The 17215-nt window shown below is 47.4% G+C and overlaps 1 protein-coding gene across 2 annotated transcripts in view; it reads right to left on the bottom strand.

The window, feature by feature from the left end:
- Window positions 1-17215, bottom strand: part of ALPK3 (alpha kinase 3) — a 43811-nt gene that overhangs the window by 9930 nt on the left and 16666 nt on the right. For both annotated transcript variants that reach the window (XM_055002282.1, XM_055002283.1), the window contains 3 exons: window positions 10824-10941; window positions 7455-8877; window positions 160-2032 (listed from right to left, as the gene is read on the bottom strand). In XM_055002282.1, the coding sequence (XP_054858257.1) occupies window positions 160-2032; window positions 7455-8877; window positions 10824-10941 (3414 nt within the window). The remainder of the gene's footprint in view (window positions 1-159; window positions 2033-7454; window positions 8878-10823; window positions 10942-17215) is intronic.

Here is a 17215-nt window from a genome sequence, read left to right as displayed (position 1 = left end):
CCCTGTAACTATCTTGGGGACTTTTCCTTCGGACTGAGGAACGCTTACAGAGGATGAAAAAGCTGGTTCCCCCCACCACTTCCCCCTGCCCTACCTTAATGGTCCACTTGGTCCTCTCAGAGTCTCTTTATCTATCTGCTTGGACCTTATCTTTCTCACCTTTAAATGGGTCATTGGCTTTCCGGGATTCTCCTGTTTGCCCTTCAGGAGGAGCCTCTTCACGTTTCTCCGGGACTCCCACGGCGTGGTCTGTCACGTTCTTACTTTCTTCGGTGGTCTCCTCATATATCTTTGGAACCTCTAACGTCGCCATCTTTCTGGCAAGGGACGGGGAGCGCCTCTCCACGGGAGGAGACGGCGCTGGGACCGGGGTTTGCAAAAGAGCTGCATTCCTCCGGCTCTGCTGCGGAGACACGGCGGGACTGTCCTTTTTGGTGAGTGTCTGGCCCTCTGGGGCTACCCCTTCCATTTCATCAGCTTGCTTGGCTTTGGGCAGGAATATTTTACGACGTGCTCCCAGTGCCAGCTCCTGAGGGGTAGCGCTAGGTAGGGCTGCTGGCCCCTCGCTGGAAACCTCTGGAGGCAGACCGGGAGGCCCCGTCGGCTCAACAGAAACACCCCCTACCACAATGGCGGGCACACAGGGCAAAGGAGGCGCTACTTTTGATTCAGCCACCAGGCTTTCTTGGCAGGCAAGCAGCTCTTGATTGATCATTCCGGTGAGCCTCCGGGAAGTCTTGGGAGTCAGTTGCAGGCTCTCTGCACTCTGGAAGAGTTGGTTGTTTTCAACCCGTTCAAAGATCTTCCTTGAGGTTCTGGGGGTTAGCCCAGCAATACCCACATCTGTGACGTGCCTTGGAAGAGCAGTGGGGGGAGTCCTTTCCTCCACCGCCTTGGTTTCCTGCTTCGGACTCTCCTTGCTTTTATCCGACTCTGAGGTCATCTTTAAGAGAAGGAGCAAATAATTTTTCAAGGAAGTCACCAGATTCTTCTGCTGTTTCTTATCCGGGATTTCATCCTCCTCCATCGCAGTCTCTGGCTGTGGTGAATCCTGCGCTAAAGGAGTGCTTGAGGCTGTTCTCTCCCCTTCCCTCACACTCATCTCCAGTTTCTGGCCAAGAGATAAAGCCTTCTGCTGATCTTCTTCGTCCATCTGAGGAGTGGAGAGCGATTCCTTGATGTGACTCCCTTCTATGGACATTCTATCCACTTGCTGGGCTGGTTCCGAAGGCGCAGTCCTCACTGGCTGCCAAGAGTCCAGATCTCTCTTCACATCCCTCAGCAAACTGGCCACTGATTGGCTCCTCTCAGTGAGGTCATCTTTGACAGGAGAAGGCGCTTGAGGTCCATGGAACACCCGAGGTATCGCCACTGGGGGACTTGAAGGTGGCTTTTCCAGAACATCCTGGCAATGAACAGGAGGTTCTAGAGGAGCCTCGGGAATCAGCAGTGGTCTGGCTGACACCATCCTCTCCTCTTCAAGGCCCAAATCCATTTTCAGGTCGGGCCCATCATCCCTCAGCAATTCAAACGCCTCTTCTTGCTTTCCACTGGTCGCTGCTTCAGTCTGAGGGACACTCTGGTCCAAACAACGTATCGGTCTAGTCTCGAGATCAGCTCTCTGGGGCAGAAAACCAGCAGTAGCCGTCTCCTTACTCCCATGATTTGGAGATAGTCTGTGCTGATTTTCATCTCTTCCAAAAACTGGAGCATACGTCTCCACCTCTTCTTCCAAAAGTAGGTGCTCTTCCCCACTGGGCTGTGTAACATCAAGGGAAAGAGTTGGGGGGTTCGAGGAAGTCCCTGGGCTATACTGGTTACCTTCCTGGCTTACCACCACCACGCTTGGCTCTTGGATCTCTGGACTGGGACTGGACCTCTCCTTGGGCCATTTGGTCTCTGGCTCTATGGGGGATTCTTCCCTTAATGTGAGGTAGCCAGCTATCTGGTTAGTTTCTTTGACCATTCCAGCATCTGGAAGTTGCGGTGTGTTGTAGGTAGTGAAAAAGGCTGGTTTCGAGTTTTTGGCAACCTAGGGATAAAGAACACAAAATAGTTAGCCTTGTTTTAGAGGGGCCTTGACTTGGGTTCTTTTTCATTTTGCAGCAGAGGCGGTTGCACAGCACAAGATGATAAGTAAAGGATCACCTGCTCTTATATGAACCTGCCCAACCACTGAGAACATCATTGGAGGCCTTGCTTTGGGTATCAGAGATAAGATATGTGGCGTCCCGAGGCAAGGCCTTCTTAGTGATGGCACCCAGTTATGGAATAAGCTTTCCAGAGACATTCACTGGTGCCTTCCACGATGTCTTTTAGGTGCCAAGAGCAGCCAGTTTAAACAACTGATTCATTGAGTAGTGATGTTGCTGTTTTATTTTTCAAATAATGTCAATTTTTGAATAGCTGTATTGTGGATTTAAAAAATCCGTAATCAGTTTTTAACAGAAAAAAAAATAACTGTTACTAGAATCAAAACTCTTTTGGAATTTTTGGAACTTACAGAAAGCTTGCTTCAGAGATTTTTAGCACTCATATTATGTACTGATGAGGGAGAGAGGGAGTCTCTGTGTGTTTGTGTGTTTGTGTTTGTACCATCAAACATCCCTTCCTCAGCCAGCATGTTCAAGATGCAATTTAATTCCCACCTTTCCCACCATAATTTTAATTTTTAAAAATCAAGTTTATAGTCCTCATGGGGCATCTAAATATGAGCAGTTTCTGCTGAAGCTGCAGAGAAACAAGGACAGAGATTTTGGCTCCATCAAGCAGTAGTTCCGTGTCCCTTCTCATAAACAATCCCCATTGCCTTCAAACACTGCACAGTCCTAAGAGTTACTCCAGTCTAAGCCCAATGAAGTAATTGGGTTTAGACGGGACTAACTGTGTTTAGGATTGCACTGTTAGCCTTTGATTCCATAACTGGCCTTCCTCCATTATCTGAAAAAACCCAAACTGCAATCAGAATAAATTATGCAAATCGGGCTCATGATTGATTCCTCGTTGCAGAATGCAAGCTTTTTTAACATCAACACAGACTGGTTAACTTCCTGTATGAGAAAAAAATGATTCCGCTGCCAAGTCTGAGGCCATAGCTCCTGTGGTCTCCTACAACGCACACGGAACAGACAATTCCTCTGTTCAAAGGCCTGGTGCAATCGCAACAGGAATAGAAACGCCGAGCATGGGCAACATCCGAACGACACTGACAGATCGGAGGGAGCAGCAACGAGATCAGGTGGCTGGAAGGAATGACGTCTGGGGAAGATTAAAGGAGCTATATCTGTCCAGCTTGGCTAAGCAATGGCGAAAGAGGAAAGGGGTGGAGGGGTCCATGCCTAAGGATATACAGCAGGCAGGCAATCAGTCAAGAAGAGGAAAACAAGCCATGAAGAAGGCATTTTTTAAAGCAGAGGAGCTTGTCCAAGCTCGGTATCATTGAGAGCCGTATATGGATTCTTCCACCCACACAACAACCCTGTGAGGAAGGTTAGGCTGAGAGAGAATCACTAAGTCAAAGGAAACACTGGGAAACCGGTGAAAAGCTTTGGACCCATAGGCCTAGCCTCAATAGCGCTCTTCTGCTACCACATTTACATTCTAGATCAGGCTGAAATCTTGATGCTACATTCTAAATCTTGATGCTGAACACGGGAACAAAAAGAAATCCACATTTGTTAGGCGCACCAAACTCCTGGCAGAGAACTTGGCTTAGCTTTTGGCTCCTTCTGACTCCAGGGTTCAGTACCTCTCTACTGTTCTGCATGATTCTTTTTGGGGAGAGGGGAGAGTTGCCACCTTCTCCGTGGCTCTTTCTACGATGATTGCAGCCATTGTATGAACAGCTGCTCTCGTGCCTTGGGGTCAAGTTGCAAAAACAGCTCAAGCTGTCCCATGCTGCAGTCGGAAGTGCGAAAGCGACCCTAGGGCACATCAAGCGCAGCTTTGGAGGGCTGGGTCACAAGGCTGATAGTCACCACTGTCATGAGACACTTCCCTCCCCCCAATGCAACTGCACAACACGTTATCCTACACACCGCTATGTTTTCCTTTTGTCTAGTCAAAGGGTCTTAAACAGCAGTCCAACGCTGCCTGTTTATGGTCAGGCTTCTGTATTACGTACCTGTAGTCACAGCCGAAGCCACCTTTTACTGAGCTAAACCAAACGGCTCTGCATTGTTTACTCTGCCTAGCTCTCCGGGATTTCCAACAACAACCAGGCTTTCCCAGCACCTTCTACTCAAGAATGCTACGGACTGATCACAGGATCTTCTGCTTGGAAGGCACAGCCTATGTCCCAGAGCCATATCCCCTCCCTGTATCACTGCTCGCTTCTGTCTGGCGACAGAACTGTCCTTTCTCTCGGTTTGGCAGAAAGAACACTGCAAGCCTCCTCAAATCCATCTTTCTTGACCGGTGGCCTAGTTCAGCCACCAATCGCCACTTTCTTTATTTCCCACACGCAGATTTCCCTGCCTCTTTCCATCACCGGCTATGAGTAGAGATGGTATTTTAAGATACCACCAGGTATGGGGCTAAGCCTGCAGAGGGTGAAGAGAGATGAATTCACAAACAAAAGCAAGGGGCTTAGGGTTTCCAGCTGCGCAATGGAATCTGCTCCCCCCCCCACCAACCTTCACTTCCGCAAAAACACCTAATACAACCTGTGGATCAAATCCTTGTTGCCTTTCCCCGTCTGCTCCTTTCCAAAGGATTAGGCGATCCAGTTGTCTTTTGTTTTATTTTTCCTTCAAATTCCCGTCTTGCTATTCCATCAAAAATGTTTGGTCCATTAAAAAAAAAGGTTTTAGGGAACAGTGGTTTTTTTAAACACCGGTTTTCAACACTAAAAACTGTTTGGAGAGGGGAGGAAGCTGTCTTTGTGACTGACACAAAGAACATTTAGGGCCAAGCTGTACATTACAACCGATGTGAGACAGCCTCAGGGACTCACAGCCATACTGAAGCTGCAAACGCCAGCGAAAAATAGATTTAAAAGCACTGCGGGGGCCTAGTTTGGATTCGAACAGCATCATGGGGGGAAGGCAGAAGCCCTTCCTCCTCCCATACTACAGTCCCAATCTGAATTGGGCTCCCACTGTGCTTTTGAATGGAGTTCCCATTGATGGACTGATGCTCCCAATAAATTGTTAAGCAACCGGGGGAGAGCTTGTTGAGGGCTGGAGGCAGCCCCCCCCCCCCAGACCCACCTTTGCACTGTAATAGGAAAGCCGGCAAAAAGTGTTTGTCAAACTTACTGCAGTGGCCAAAAAGCATCTTACAGCCCAGCCCGTCTTATGATCTCCCACAGCTTTTGAAGTCACAGAGAGGTGAGCGCTGAGTTTGCTACCACCCCCATTGCATCGACAGGCAGGCCAGTTCTCATTATTAGCTTGGAGAGCTGCTTCCCTGTCAGAGGCCAAGACTGTTTCACATCGCCTAAAATGGCGACACAATGAGCAAATTCCAGCACATACCAAAGTGCTGAAAGCCACTCCAAGAGGCTGATAAGTCACTCGTGTCTCTTCAGAGAGCAGGAAGGGAGCTATAGCATGTCGTTCAGCTACCTTCCCTTGCCTCAGGGCATGAAGAGATGAATGGCAGCAGGTCCGTGAACAGTGTTTTTTTAATGAAAAATGCAAAGAGCAGCTGCCGTCAGCTAACGTGGAATCCACCTGACACAGCATCTGGCCCTTATTTGTACACATTCAGCGAGCCAGTGCCCCCACAGCCTCGATTCTTCTAGACAGCATAGGCAGGAAAAAGTCCTCCTCCTCCCAGCACTCTCCTGCTCAAGTTTGGGACTAGTTGAGCAGCTTCCGGTTCACCTAGCCCCAGACCTCAGCAAGCAGCGCTGTGGGGCAACTGGACTGCAGCGCTAGATGGTTTAAGTGCAGGGATAAGAACCCTCTCCCCAAGACCCATTTTGCATTCTAGGGGCAGAAAAAGTTCTCCTGATAGATTATCTGTCCCACAACCCCTCACAGGCCCCCAACTTATTATTTAAATATTTAATGGGGGGGGCGCAATTGCATATTTGTTTATTTATTTGGAGAGACAGCTCACAAGTAAAAACTATACCAAAAATCATAAAAATCAGCATAACATAATTAGGGTGTAACGTTGCATCAGATGACAATACTTTGATTGACTCTTTCATTTTTAAGCACCATTTTTCCTTGTTCTGCTGTTAATTAAGGGCCATAATGTAATACACTGAGTTCCTTTTTATTGCATAAGCTGCTTCGGTTTTGCGTATGCATGTATTCTCTTTGTTTTGTCCTGTGGGCTTTAAGCAATTCAATCTTTTTTTAAAAAACCCAAATGCGATAGTGAATTGAGAATGGTCCGACATGCATGCCAGACATAACATAACATATTGTACTGATATATATCATATTGTATTGTCATTTGATGTATTGAACTGATCTATTTTTAGAACTGGGCTGAGTCATGATTTGCTCATGTTGCCGTTACTCTAGCACCAGTACAACATGATGAAACGGCCATATATAAAGGTGCTCTCGAGACTGCTTGAAGGCTATTCCAGAATGAATTCAGAGATCCCGAGAGCAGTTCTTGTAGCTGTTTGTCCAACTGGACCCTGACGTCAAAACCCCCAGCACACGGGACACAGCAGCAGAAGGGTTTTAGCAAAGCCTGGACGTATTAGAGGGGCAACAACAGACAACACGAGGCAACCCGGCTTGTGAGCCATGTGAGCAGGATGCAGCATTTAACGGCCAATGGGTTTAATCAACCAAGTTCTCAACAAGAGCCCAAGTCCACTTGCAGCTGCTTGCACTGGGGTGGGGGGGAGGTCCATCTCCACTCCTTTGGTCCACAACAGCCTTATGCCAAAAGTCCCGCCCACACACACCCACGCACCCCCTCCCAAGCAGGATTGCTCAGATGCCAGTCCTGTTTGCAGCATGAATCCCGGAGTGTGAGACCCTGAATTAGGAAACCTGTTAATGCAGCCGTGCAAACAGCCTTCTTTTGAACGCAGAATTACATGGAAAACACTTCAGAATCGGTGACGAAAATAGACAGCAACTGTACCGCCACGGTGAGTGTCAGGGACAGCTGCGGCTGTGACCACGGGCAATGTGATGACGCCCCACTGCACAGCGCCAGAGGAGCTAAATGACAGGCCAGGGTTGCCGGCTACTCGCCCCTCTGCCAACTAGCCAAAAGGGCTGCCGTCTGCAGCTCACGCACCTGCTTACCAGCTGCAAGGGAAAAAAATAAGGCCAGCTAATGCAAGAGTGTAAAGCCAGGGGTCAGTGTCAGCCTGAAGAGATGCCACCCTATTTATTGCTGGCCGTGCACATCCCGAATTCCTGGCTATAAATAGAAGGCGGAGCTTCAGCAGTTGCTGCTTAACTGATTTGGAAACATTTCACATGAGGTCAGCCTAGCAGAGTGGGGCGGGGGGGGGGGACTTACAGTACCTCACAAGGCCCTTCGCTGCGCAGCTGCTCTTCCAAGGAGGCCTGCTGTGAGTTTCCTGCTGCTTCCTGCGAGAGTGAATCCACATGTGGCCCCACAGTGTCCTGGGGCTGCAGGGCTGCTTCCACATCAATGGGGAGGGAATCCAGCAAGTCTGTTTCTCGTATGTTTTCCTCAAACGTCTCCCCTTCGTTTCTCTCGGTGAGGCCAGCCTCCGATGCCCGGCTGGGAGTCTGAAGCTCTGTTTCCGAGCCGTTTTTGCCCGGAATCTCCGTCACGTGGAGTGAACATTCCACCTCTGGTGTGGACTCTGAGGTCCACTTAGGAGGCCGGGTTAATTCCACATTAGACTCCTCGGCTGTTTCAGCAGCTGCTGTGCTGGTGATCTTAGTCTCGCGGACATCATTTCCCTCCGCTTCCTCTTCTGCCTGGGGCTCAGTTGACATTTCCTCTGGCACAGCCCTTGTCCAAACTGGAAGGGTCTCTTCTACACTGGAAACATCCATGGCTAGGTGGTATGTATCAGTTCCCTCCACATTTTCCTTCGGTGCCTCCTCTTCAGTTTTGAGCTTTGCTCCGATATCGAAATACATGTCTTTCAGAGAAAAGTACACATCTGTATTGGAATACAGGGGTGCTGAGTTTCTCAGAATCTGGCTTGGAACCTGTTTGGACTCTGTTTCTATCAGCTCCCCATTTGTCACTGCTGAGGGTGTGCGTTCGGGTGCAACGGTGGGCGTGGCGTTTTTCTGTGTCGCGATGGTTCTCTTCAGCTGCATCCTGGTTTGTTGAGAAATGTCCTGTTTCGCGTTCAGCAGGTCAATGGCTTTCTCCTCTTTCTTCTTCTTCTTAGCAGCAGACTCTTTGTTTGTAGGCTTGCTGGTTATAATCTCCACTGTCTCATAGATATATGTAAGAAAGCCATTGGCATTCTCTTCCCCATTTTCCTCTCCGCTCTCAAGAGAAGAGTCCCCATTGGTCGTCACTTCCACATCCAGAGGTCTGGTGATGAAATTGTTTGAGAAGAGGGCTGCCGTATCCAGAGAAGGCTCTTTGTTCTTGGCATGGCTGTCCTCATTGAATCTCGCTTTCAGATCAGGAACGTGCACCTTGGCCACCTCTTCCTTGTCCCAGAGGGAGGTGCCAGAGCGCATGCCCACTTCCCCCGTCAGCCGGCGTTTTCGCTGGAACCGGTCTGGGCTCACTCTCCTCAGCTGCTCCACTTCCACGTTCTCCTTCCCTCGCTTCCTGCTCTGCTCTATCTCTCGCAACTTGGCTTCAGCCTTCCGCTTCAGCTTGGCAAACCACCTCTGGTGGATTTTATACTCTGTCATAGTTCCGACCTCCAAGACGCCTGAACAGGACACGATGCCCTTGCTGTTTCTAGCCGAGGCCTGGTAAATGGCCGCATCGTCCTCTCTGCAGCTAGGAGCCAAAAAGACAACAGCGCTGTGAGTGGAGAGCCAGTGTGGTCAGTAGAGGGATGGGCTAGGACTGGGGAGGCCTGGATTCAAATCCTCCCTCTGCCCTGAATTTTTACTGGGTGCCCCTGGACCAGTCACATTCTTTTTGCCTGCCTGCTTAGCCATTTTGGCTCCCTGCTTGGGGAAACTGGTCTCACTGGGGCCAGATCAGCTACCTCTGACAGTTCCTTTCCACTACTGCCACTTCCTGATGCAATATTGCACTTGAATGGGGGACTGGCTGGAGATATCTCACCAAAGCTAAAACAAAGCAGGGCTCTGGATATGCAGGAAGGCACAGCTTCCAAAGAGCTGAAACCCAACAATGGAAGAGTGAGAGTCTGGTGATTAACTCAGAAATCTAAGATCCTAGTCTTCACCCAAAGTAGGAGATGTCCCTCACTGCAATGGTCGTTCAACACATTTAATATTGAGCCAGTCAGGACCTTCTCTTATTTGGGGATCCTGTTTTCAGCAGCCTTATCTTGGAATCCCCAACTCAGAAGGGCATTTAACAAAGCAAAGCCCTCTGCAAATGCTATAAACAGGTTCTTCTATAATAAGAGGGGGCTGTGCAGGCTTTTAACGTGAAAGCGGTTCCTCTCTTTCCTTACGGTTCAGCTATTTGGATTAAAGTCACATCTGAAAATATTGCTCAGCCCCTTACTCAATTTCTAAGAAAACTGTTGAATGTACCCCTCTTGTGTCTCAAATGTTGCACTGTGGGAAGAATTTGGCCAGACATCTTTGGAGGCAAGAGCATGGTTCTCCAACCTCAAATTAAGAATAAAATTATGGGGGGTGGGGTGGGGGTTGACTGAAGTTGGCCTATTGGCTGCCTTGAAATGGGATACTTTTAAATTGGTTTGGATGAAAACTCTGGATGAGAAACCGCCACTAGTGGGTATGATGACTAATCTTATCTCTGAGATGAGTAAATCATAAGCTCTCTCTTTGATCAAAAAGCACGTTCTAGAAATAAACCACGGAAGTTTGACATAGAGAGCTCGTCGTATCTGTTCCTTCTCTGTTCTTTGGCACTGCGCCGCCAAAATCTTTGCCCCCCTATATGTGTTATCTGACTCTTCAATGCTATTGTACAGCTTTTTCATTTGCGAGATTGAATATTACACCTTCTATGGTTTTAGAAGGGAGATTTTTAAATAGGCCTTATTCTGATGGAATCTGCCTTTGCAGTCTTAACAGGACTGATACATCTTTACATGTTCTGCTCGATTGCCATTTGTATGAGAACATCAGAGACTATTATATTAGGCCACTTATTACTGCTAAATCACTACATCTCAGAAATGCTGTTTTATCTGCTTAGACAGAACAATCCTAAGATTACTTTGGTGGCAGCAAAATTTGTTACAATCCTTCTGTCCCTTGAGTCCAAAAAATGATGAAGAAGAACTTTCTGCTGCTCACGATTTGTTAATCAATGAGCTTCTAAGGGAATAAAAGGAAGGAAAGTTAACAAAATGGTGAGGCATGGCTGTTGGGGAGAGAATACATCACACACACACACACTTGATTTTTTACAATGAAACATCAAATGACACAGCAAGGGAGAAGGATGCGTATCGTGAGAGTTAACATCACAGGCGCTGTCTACTTGCTATCCATCAGGATTCTTGGTAGAGTGGAAGATGGATGTACAAGTTTCATGGGTAGCAACTGGACAGTACCTGTGATGTTACTGTCATGATAGTTGGAGTCACATGCAAGAGCCCCTCTGACAAAGGAATGCTCTGCCTTGTGTCCAGATTAGAGAGGTCAAGACAGACACCGGGTTTCAGGAAGCTGGTATGCTGGGGTCGGCAGAGCAACATCAGAGTCTCCTGTCCGCTCAGCTCAGAAGCAGTTGATGAACAAACATCCCCCCCAAGACAATTCTCTCCTTACTTGTACAACTGCAGTGTGTGTCGGTTCCCGTGACGGAAGATCTCATACTTTGGCAATCCACAGTATCTGTCCATCTCTTCATCATCTTTGTACCAGGTCACTTCTGGCTGGGGGTATCCTGATTAGGACATTATACGTTAGTGGTCCCTGAACTACTACTGAGTTATAATTCCAAGCTGAATAAATTCCAAACTGCAGCCAGAAACCCCTCAAACTCTGCATCCAGAATGACAGGTGCAAGATATGGCACGATTTTCCAGATTGCTAAATCCCGGTTGATATGGGTGGCAGAACTTGGACCTGAAAGTCAAACCAGTCTAAAATGCTGGATAATCTGTAAGCAGATCTCTAGTTTGTTTATCATCATCATCATCATCTCCACCCTTCTCATTGAGACTCAAGGCGAATTATACAGTGTGAGTCAGTTCAGTCAATTTCAAAGACATTTCAATAAACAATGTAATAGGGTATCGAAATGCAAATTTGCAAAGGTTTAAAACCAAAGGTTTAAAATCCAATGCAAAGTTGAAGAAATGCTGAAACAGAGCATAAGTAATTCTAAAACTGACAGATTAAACAACATAGAAACTACCCAGTGGATCATACATACAGCAACAGACAGTATATAGTATTACATTCTATAGTTCCTATCTCTTTACCGATGCGTCTCTTTGAGAACACTTCCTTAGAGTGCAACTGTCCTATCTAAAAAAAATAAAATAGAATAATTCAGTTTTGCATCATTTGCAGAAAGCCAGGAGAGCGAGAGATTTCCTAACCTCTTCAGGTAGGCCATTCCATAAAGTGGAGGCCACCATAGAGAAAGTACGCGTACCGGCAGCTGTCAATTTTGCCCATGTGAACCTGCAGACGGCCCTGTTCAGATGAGCGAAGTTGCCATGGAGAAACAGAGAGAGAGAGAGAGAGAGAGAGAGAGAGAGAGAGAGAGAGAGAGAGAGGTGGCCCTGTCGATATGATGGACCAAAGCTGTGACGAGCTTTGTATGTGGCAGCCAATACTTTAAACTGAGCTCAGTAACTGATAGGTAGCCAGTGGAGTGATTGCAGAATGAGAGTAATATGCATCGCCTAGCTCCCAACAGTAACCAAGCTGCAGTGTTCTGCACCAACTGGAATCTTCAAATTAACTTAGGGGGGAGACCTATGTACAGTGCATTATAGTAGTCAAGTCCTGATACTGCCATGGCACGGATCCAGGCAGTCAGATCGGCCAGGCTGAGGTAGGGGCCATCTTCCAGGCTACCCTGAGTTTGTAGAAAGCATTTTTTGCAGCTGCCTTAACTTGCTTTTCTAGCAGTAGTGCTAGTTCCAGTATAACCCCTAGGCTCTTAACTGAGTCTGCAATCATCAGATGAACTCCATCAACAGTGGGGAACACAATGGCCTTCAAGATCTGTGCCTTCCCAACTAGCATCGCTCAGCTTCATTATCTAATAACAGTCAGTGGAGATGGAGTGGGGGCTGGATCAGGCTCACGGCACGGGGAGACTGAATTTTCCCAGCCTGAAACTTCCCTCCTTGGAGCTGCTATTTCCCCGGTTAGAGTAACTTATGAGTCACCTTTATGTTTTTCTCAAAGCAGCTAATATCAGTGCCAGGAGGCCAGGGGAAGGGTGTGGGAGGGGTATCAGAGTTCTCTGCCCCATCTACAGCCCTGACCTGAATTGGGGGCTCCTGCAGCTGCAATATAATACATGCCGGGGATCAGTTTGTCCGTTTTTCAATGCCTCCTCTGGTTTGACCACTATTGTTCCATAACAAAACAACATAAACAGGGAGCATGAGAAGGAACAAGGGACATAACTGCATGGGACAGGACGGAAAGGTCCCAAGGACGCCTAATAAAGAGAACAGCTGAATGCAAGCGTTCCACACCCCAACCACTGAAAGCCGGATGTAGCCATGAGCAGGCCCAGAACTGTAAGAGACACTTCTCTATGACCAAGCATCTAAATGTTCAAGGACATAAGAAGAGCTCTGCTGAATTAGAGTGGCCTATCTAGTCTATGCAACACTTTTCTGTATGTCTGAGGGCCGTTCCAGATTATTTCCAAAAAGATTATTACTGCAAGAGCTAAAGCAGCACTGGCCCAACACTATTTCAGCATCCCTACATAGAAGTCAAAATAGTCCAAACTAGCCCAATCGTGTGACAGCTTGGAAGCTAAGCAGAGTTGGCTACAGTTAGTACTTGGATAGGAGACCACCAAGGAAAACTGCTGTCGCTATGCAGAGGAAAACAACGGCAAAGCACCTCCGCTTGTCTCTTGCCATGAAAACCCTATTAGGTGGAACTTCATGGAGTCGCCACGAGTCAATTGTTACGGACAGCGGCAGCCTTTGCGTGGCAGAAGGGTTAGCTGATTTTGCTGGGCCAGGGAAGATACTAGAATAGCTATATTGAGGGGCCTTGAGTGCCCAGAGGGAGGGAACACATTCGCTGAAATGGCTGTGCATTTTTAATTTTTCAAAATAGCATGGATGGGGAGCAAAAAAAGGCTTCCAGCAATGTCATGGGTACCACCCGCAGATGCCGAAAAACCACATCAAAACCATAATCTGGAAAACTGCCATCGTCACGAGAACCGAGGCAGCAATGTGGGGGTGGGGGGTGGAACACTTTCCCCCAAATAACCAAGAATTTCAGTTTGAGACGTACAGGGGAAACATGACTTCCCGAGAATGGGATGTGCGAGCGAAGAGAACATAATCTGCATTCCATTCCCTACCCTCGTTATTGGCAACAAGTATGGGCCAAAATACACATTACAATGGAGAGCCATGACTGGGTTGCTTGAGGTGGTATTTTGGATCCTGAAAAGCAGTTAGCGGGGAAAGGGTGGTTCAAGGTCGCAGCCCCAGGCCAGGGGGGGCTTAAATCCCCCACCCCCCACAGCATTTTCCTGATCAAAACCACTCCCTACCTGGCTGCAATTAGCCCTAGTATAGAAAGAAGATAGAGAAAAAAAGGGTCTGTCTCCTTCCTTTGCTAATTACAGGCCGGGTGTGGGGGTTACAGCTGGAGTAGTTTGGATCAGGAAAATGCAGTGAGGGGCAGTCTTAAAGGATCTCTTATCCAGCACCGTGGCAGAACCTGAACCGGTCTTCCCCATAGGTGCTTTCTTGGGTCAAAAATGTGTTTGGCAGGCCAGCCAGAGATCTCCAATGTAATGTACAGGCTAGCCTTGTGTATTCAATGCAGAAAGAAACACATCTCTCCAGTGAGGTTTCTCGTGTTGAGATGCTTGTTCACCTGGATTGCACTTTATCACGTCCTAAAAATATCTTCCAAAAATGAGTTAGGCCACAACACAGCCAACTGCAACCTAGACAAGCTTTCAAAACATTCCCAAACCTGCTACGTCAATACACCAACAGTTCTTGCAAAAACAACTCATCTATCACTCTAATTTTTAAAAAAAGCTAGAATCAAAGTGAGCATGCAGACCTTAGACACTATTAATGTATCTAATTCTCAATGCAGCCCTGTGAACCGCATTCTCAATGTGGACACTTAAAGCCAGAGATTGGGGCCATAGAAAGACAAGACAGATTTTTCTACAAACCTGAAGAAAGCTGCAAGTTTGCAGAAAAATCTGATGTCTAAAACAATGTGCACACACATTGAGGGGTTAACACCACCCCAAAATGATAGAAACTGCACCTATAATGGTGGGGGGATGGGAATACGTGAGAAAGTGAAGTGCCCCCTTCAATGCATTACAGGTTCTCCACCACACCGCAGGGCTCAGCCCAGTCCATTCCAGTGATGGGCACCATGCAACTGGGCCATAGTTTGCCCAGGTAAAGGCAACCAGGGGAAGAAGAGAAAAGTGAAGGGTTGGGGGGGGGGGGTCAGATGCAGGTAGGTTAGCTGGTGGGTGGGAAGGAGTGAAGGAAGCAGAAAAAGGGGGCAGGTTATGGGAAATTTCAGGGAAGGGAAAGAGTAAGTAATGGCAGAGGGGAGAATGAGATTCCCCCTGCAGGACCTTGCTTGTCTCCTGCTGGTATATTCTAATATTCTAAACATTCTATTTAAAGGGGAGGGGGAAATCCCTTAACTAATGAAGATACTTTCAGGCAGGTAGCCGTGTTGGTCTGCAGCACGGGTCCAGTTGCACCTTAAAGACCAACTAGATTTCCAAAGTATGAGCTTTCAAGAATCACAGCTCCCTGTCGGATCTGAGAAGTGGAAAAAGGAAGGAGTCCTTATTATCCAGGCAGAGGGTAGGAGGGGTATTGTAAATTAGAGAGTCAGGAAGCCTGCTATAATACATGTTGTAGTAGATGACAGAATAGATACTATGACCTTAAAGTAACAAATGTAAGTTGTCTGAAAGAAATAATAGAAAACGCAGATTTAGATGTCATAATTATGTGGCTGCCCAAAAGTGTGTAATATCTTAAATTAGGGGTGGGGGGAATCAGAGGCTCCTTATGTAAGAGAATCTGGTCTATCCAATGTCCAAATGAACATTCTGGAAGAAATCACATTACACCACAATCCAAAAATTCTGCGATCGTCAATTCAAGTGGGAGGAAGAACTCCATTCGCTGACTTATTAGTCTTAGCAGTTTTGCACCAACTGGAAAAAACAACAATTTTGTATGCTCAACTTGGGTACAGTCGGGTGGGATCAGGTGTTCTTTTTTCAGCTCCATTGGACATAGACAGAAGATGAGAACATCCCTACTGTTCTAGGAAGTGAGCCTGCTTTGGGCGGATTGATGCCTAAGGTTAAAAAACAGACACTTCGCAGAGCGCCGGTAGCTCCATGGAGAACCAAGCATCACAGTCTGTAAACTGAACCCAAAGTTTCCATTGGACAGAAGCAACAGCGATTGCATCACAGACCTGCTTGTGCCCTCTAAATACCATTGGACAACAGATGCCGCCTGCCTTTTCAGGACAATGACATCATGATATGTGTGTGACCCGTTGCTTCAGAGCCAAATGGGCTATATTCATGCAAGGATCAGCTCTGTGCATGGGGAGGGGGGGTTGCTGATGTCCAAAACTGCCCCAAGGGACTCACTTGCCTCATAAAGCAGCTCCCATTAGCTGTAACCCTCCCTGCCAGCAAGTGGGGGAGTCTCCAGAGTACAACTTCTGCAAACGGAACCCCTTTCAAACCCAAAAGAGCCCCAAGGGAAACTCGGAGGGCATTTGGGTTCAGGATGTTATATACACGTATGGCTATGCGAGCCATGCCTTTTAGCCTAGGCTATCCATAGCTAGCGTTCTTTGCAACTAGCAGGCAACTGCTGCTTGCTCCCTCCTGGTTACTAGACAGGCAGGTTGTCCTATAGCTGGTTCTTGGAAAGGCTTGTGTGTGTGTGTGTGGGGGGGGGGGGTTATGGCTTAACCCCTCAACCACCAGTTAATATTTCCATACCTGAGTTCTGTGGACTTTTGACCTAGTGCAATTAATCATCAGCTTTGTTAGTATAAGGACTACCGTGTTTTATTTCTGCTTTCTGTTGGGACCAGTGTGGTCCAATTCATGATGGGGAGACATCTTGATTAACCGCTGCTGGCTTTTATACCCTCAAAGAGAAAGTGCCATTTTTAAAAAAAAAAGAAATGGCTTCTTTAACCCAGAAGCCTTTGGTGCACGTCACAAACTCTTCTGCACTCAGCACCATCTAATCCAATTAAGTCTGCAATACATCTGGTTATGACTCTACGAACTGTAGACAAGGGGCTCTGCCATCATGCCCATCTCCCCCCCCCCTCACCCCCACCATTGTTCTTCTCGGCCCTGAACATGCAGTCTGATGAAGAGCTCTGGGAAAGTCAAAAGTCTGCTCATTATTCGGAGACAGTCCCATCGGTCTTCATGAAAAGGGATTTACACTACTGTTATTTTTGGAAAGGTTACTGGGGATTCTCACATCATACATTTTTTAAAAGGCGCATATTCAGCTCCAGACAGTTCAGTCATATTCATTCAAGATATTCTAAAGAGGCTCAGATGGGACTGCGGAGGCAATGCTGTCTCTCTGCTCAGCTGCAGAGCCCCTTGAACAGCAGTAATTACTGCTTTAAGCTCCAAGGCTTTAAGCGTAAGACTCACTTCCTAAAAGCATCCCTATTGGTTTACACTGTGCAGAAGCCCAGGTCCAGAGACAAGCTTGCTTTTCCAGGGCTTCAGACTGCCTTCCCCAGTTATCTCTGCTCAACAAGAACTAAGATTATTCTTCAGCCTACGGCTCTGACACCAGCAGGGACATCCTCCAAGCCAGGAACAAACGTAACCCTTTTGAATTTCCATGGGAAGCAGATTTGGAAGAGTGTTGTGGCTGCTGTAAAAAGAGGCAAGCAGGCCAACAATCGCCAGTGACATGGGTTCAAAACTTACTGAGAGAATA

The sequence above is a fragment of the Eublepharis macularius genome, chromosome 18 (genome assembly GCF_028583425.1).
Source record: "Eublepharis macularius isolate TG4126 chromosome 18, MPM_Emac_v1.0, whole genome shotgun sequence".
In the NCBI taxonomy this organism is placed as follows: domain Eukaryota; kingdom Metazoa; phylum Chordata; class Lepidosauria; order Squamata; family Eublepharidae; genus Eublepharis; species Eublepharis macularius.
The sequence above is the reverse complement of the archived record's forward strand: the minus strand, read 5'-3'. Positions and strand labels throughout refer to the sequence as shown.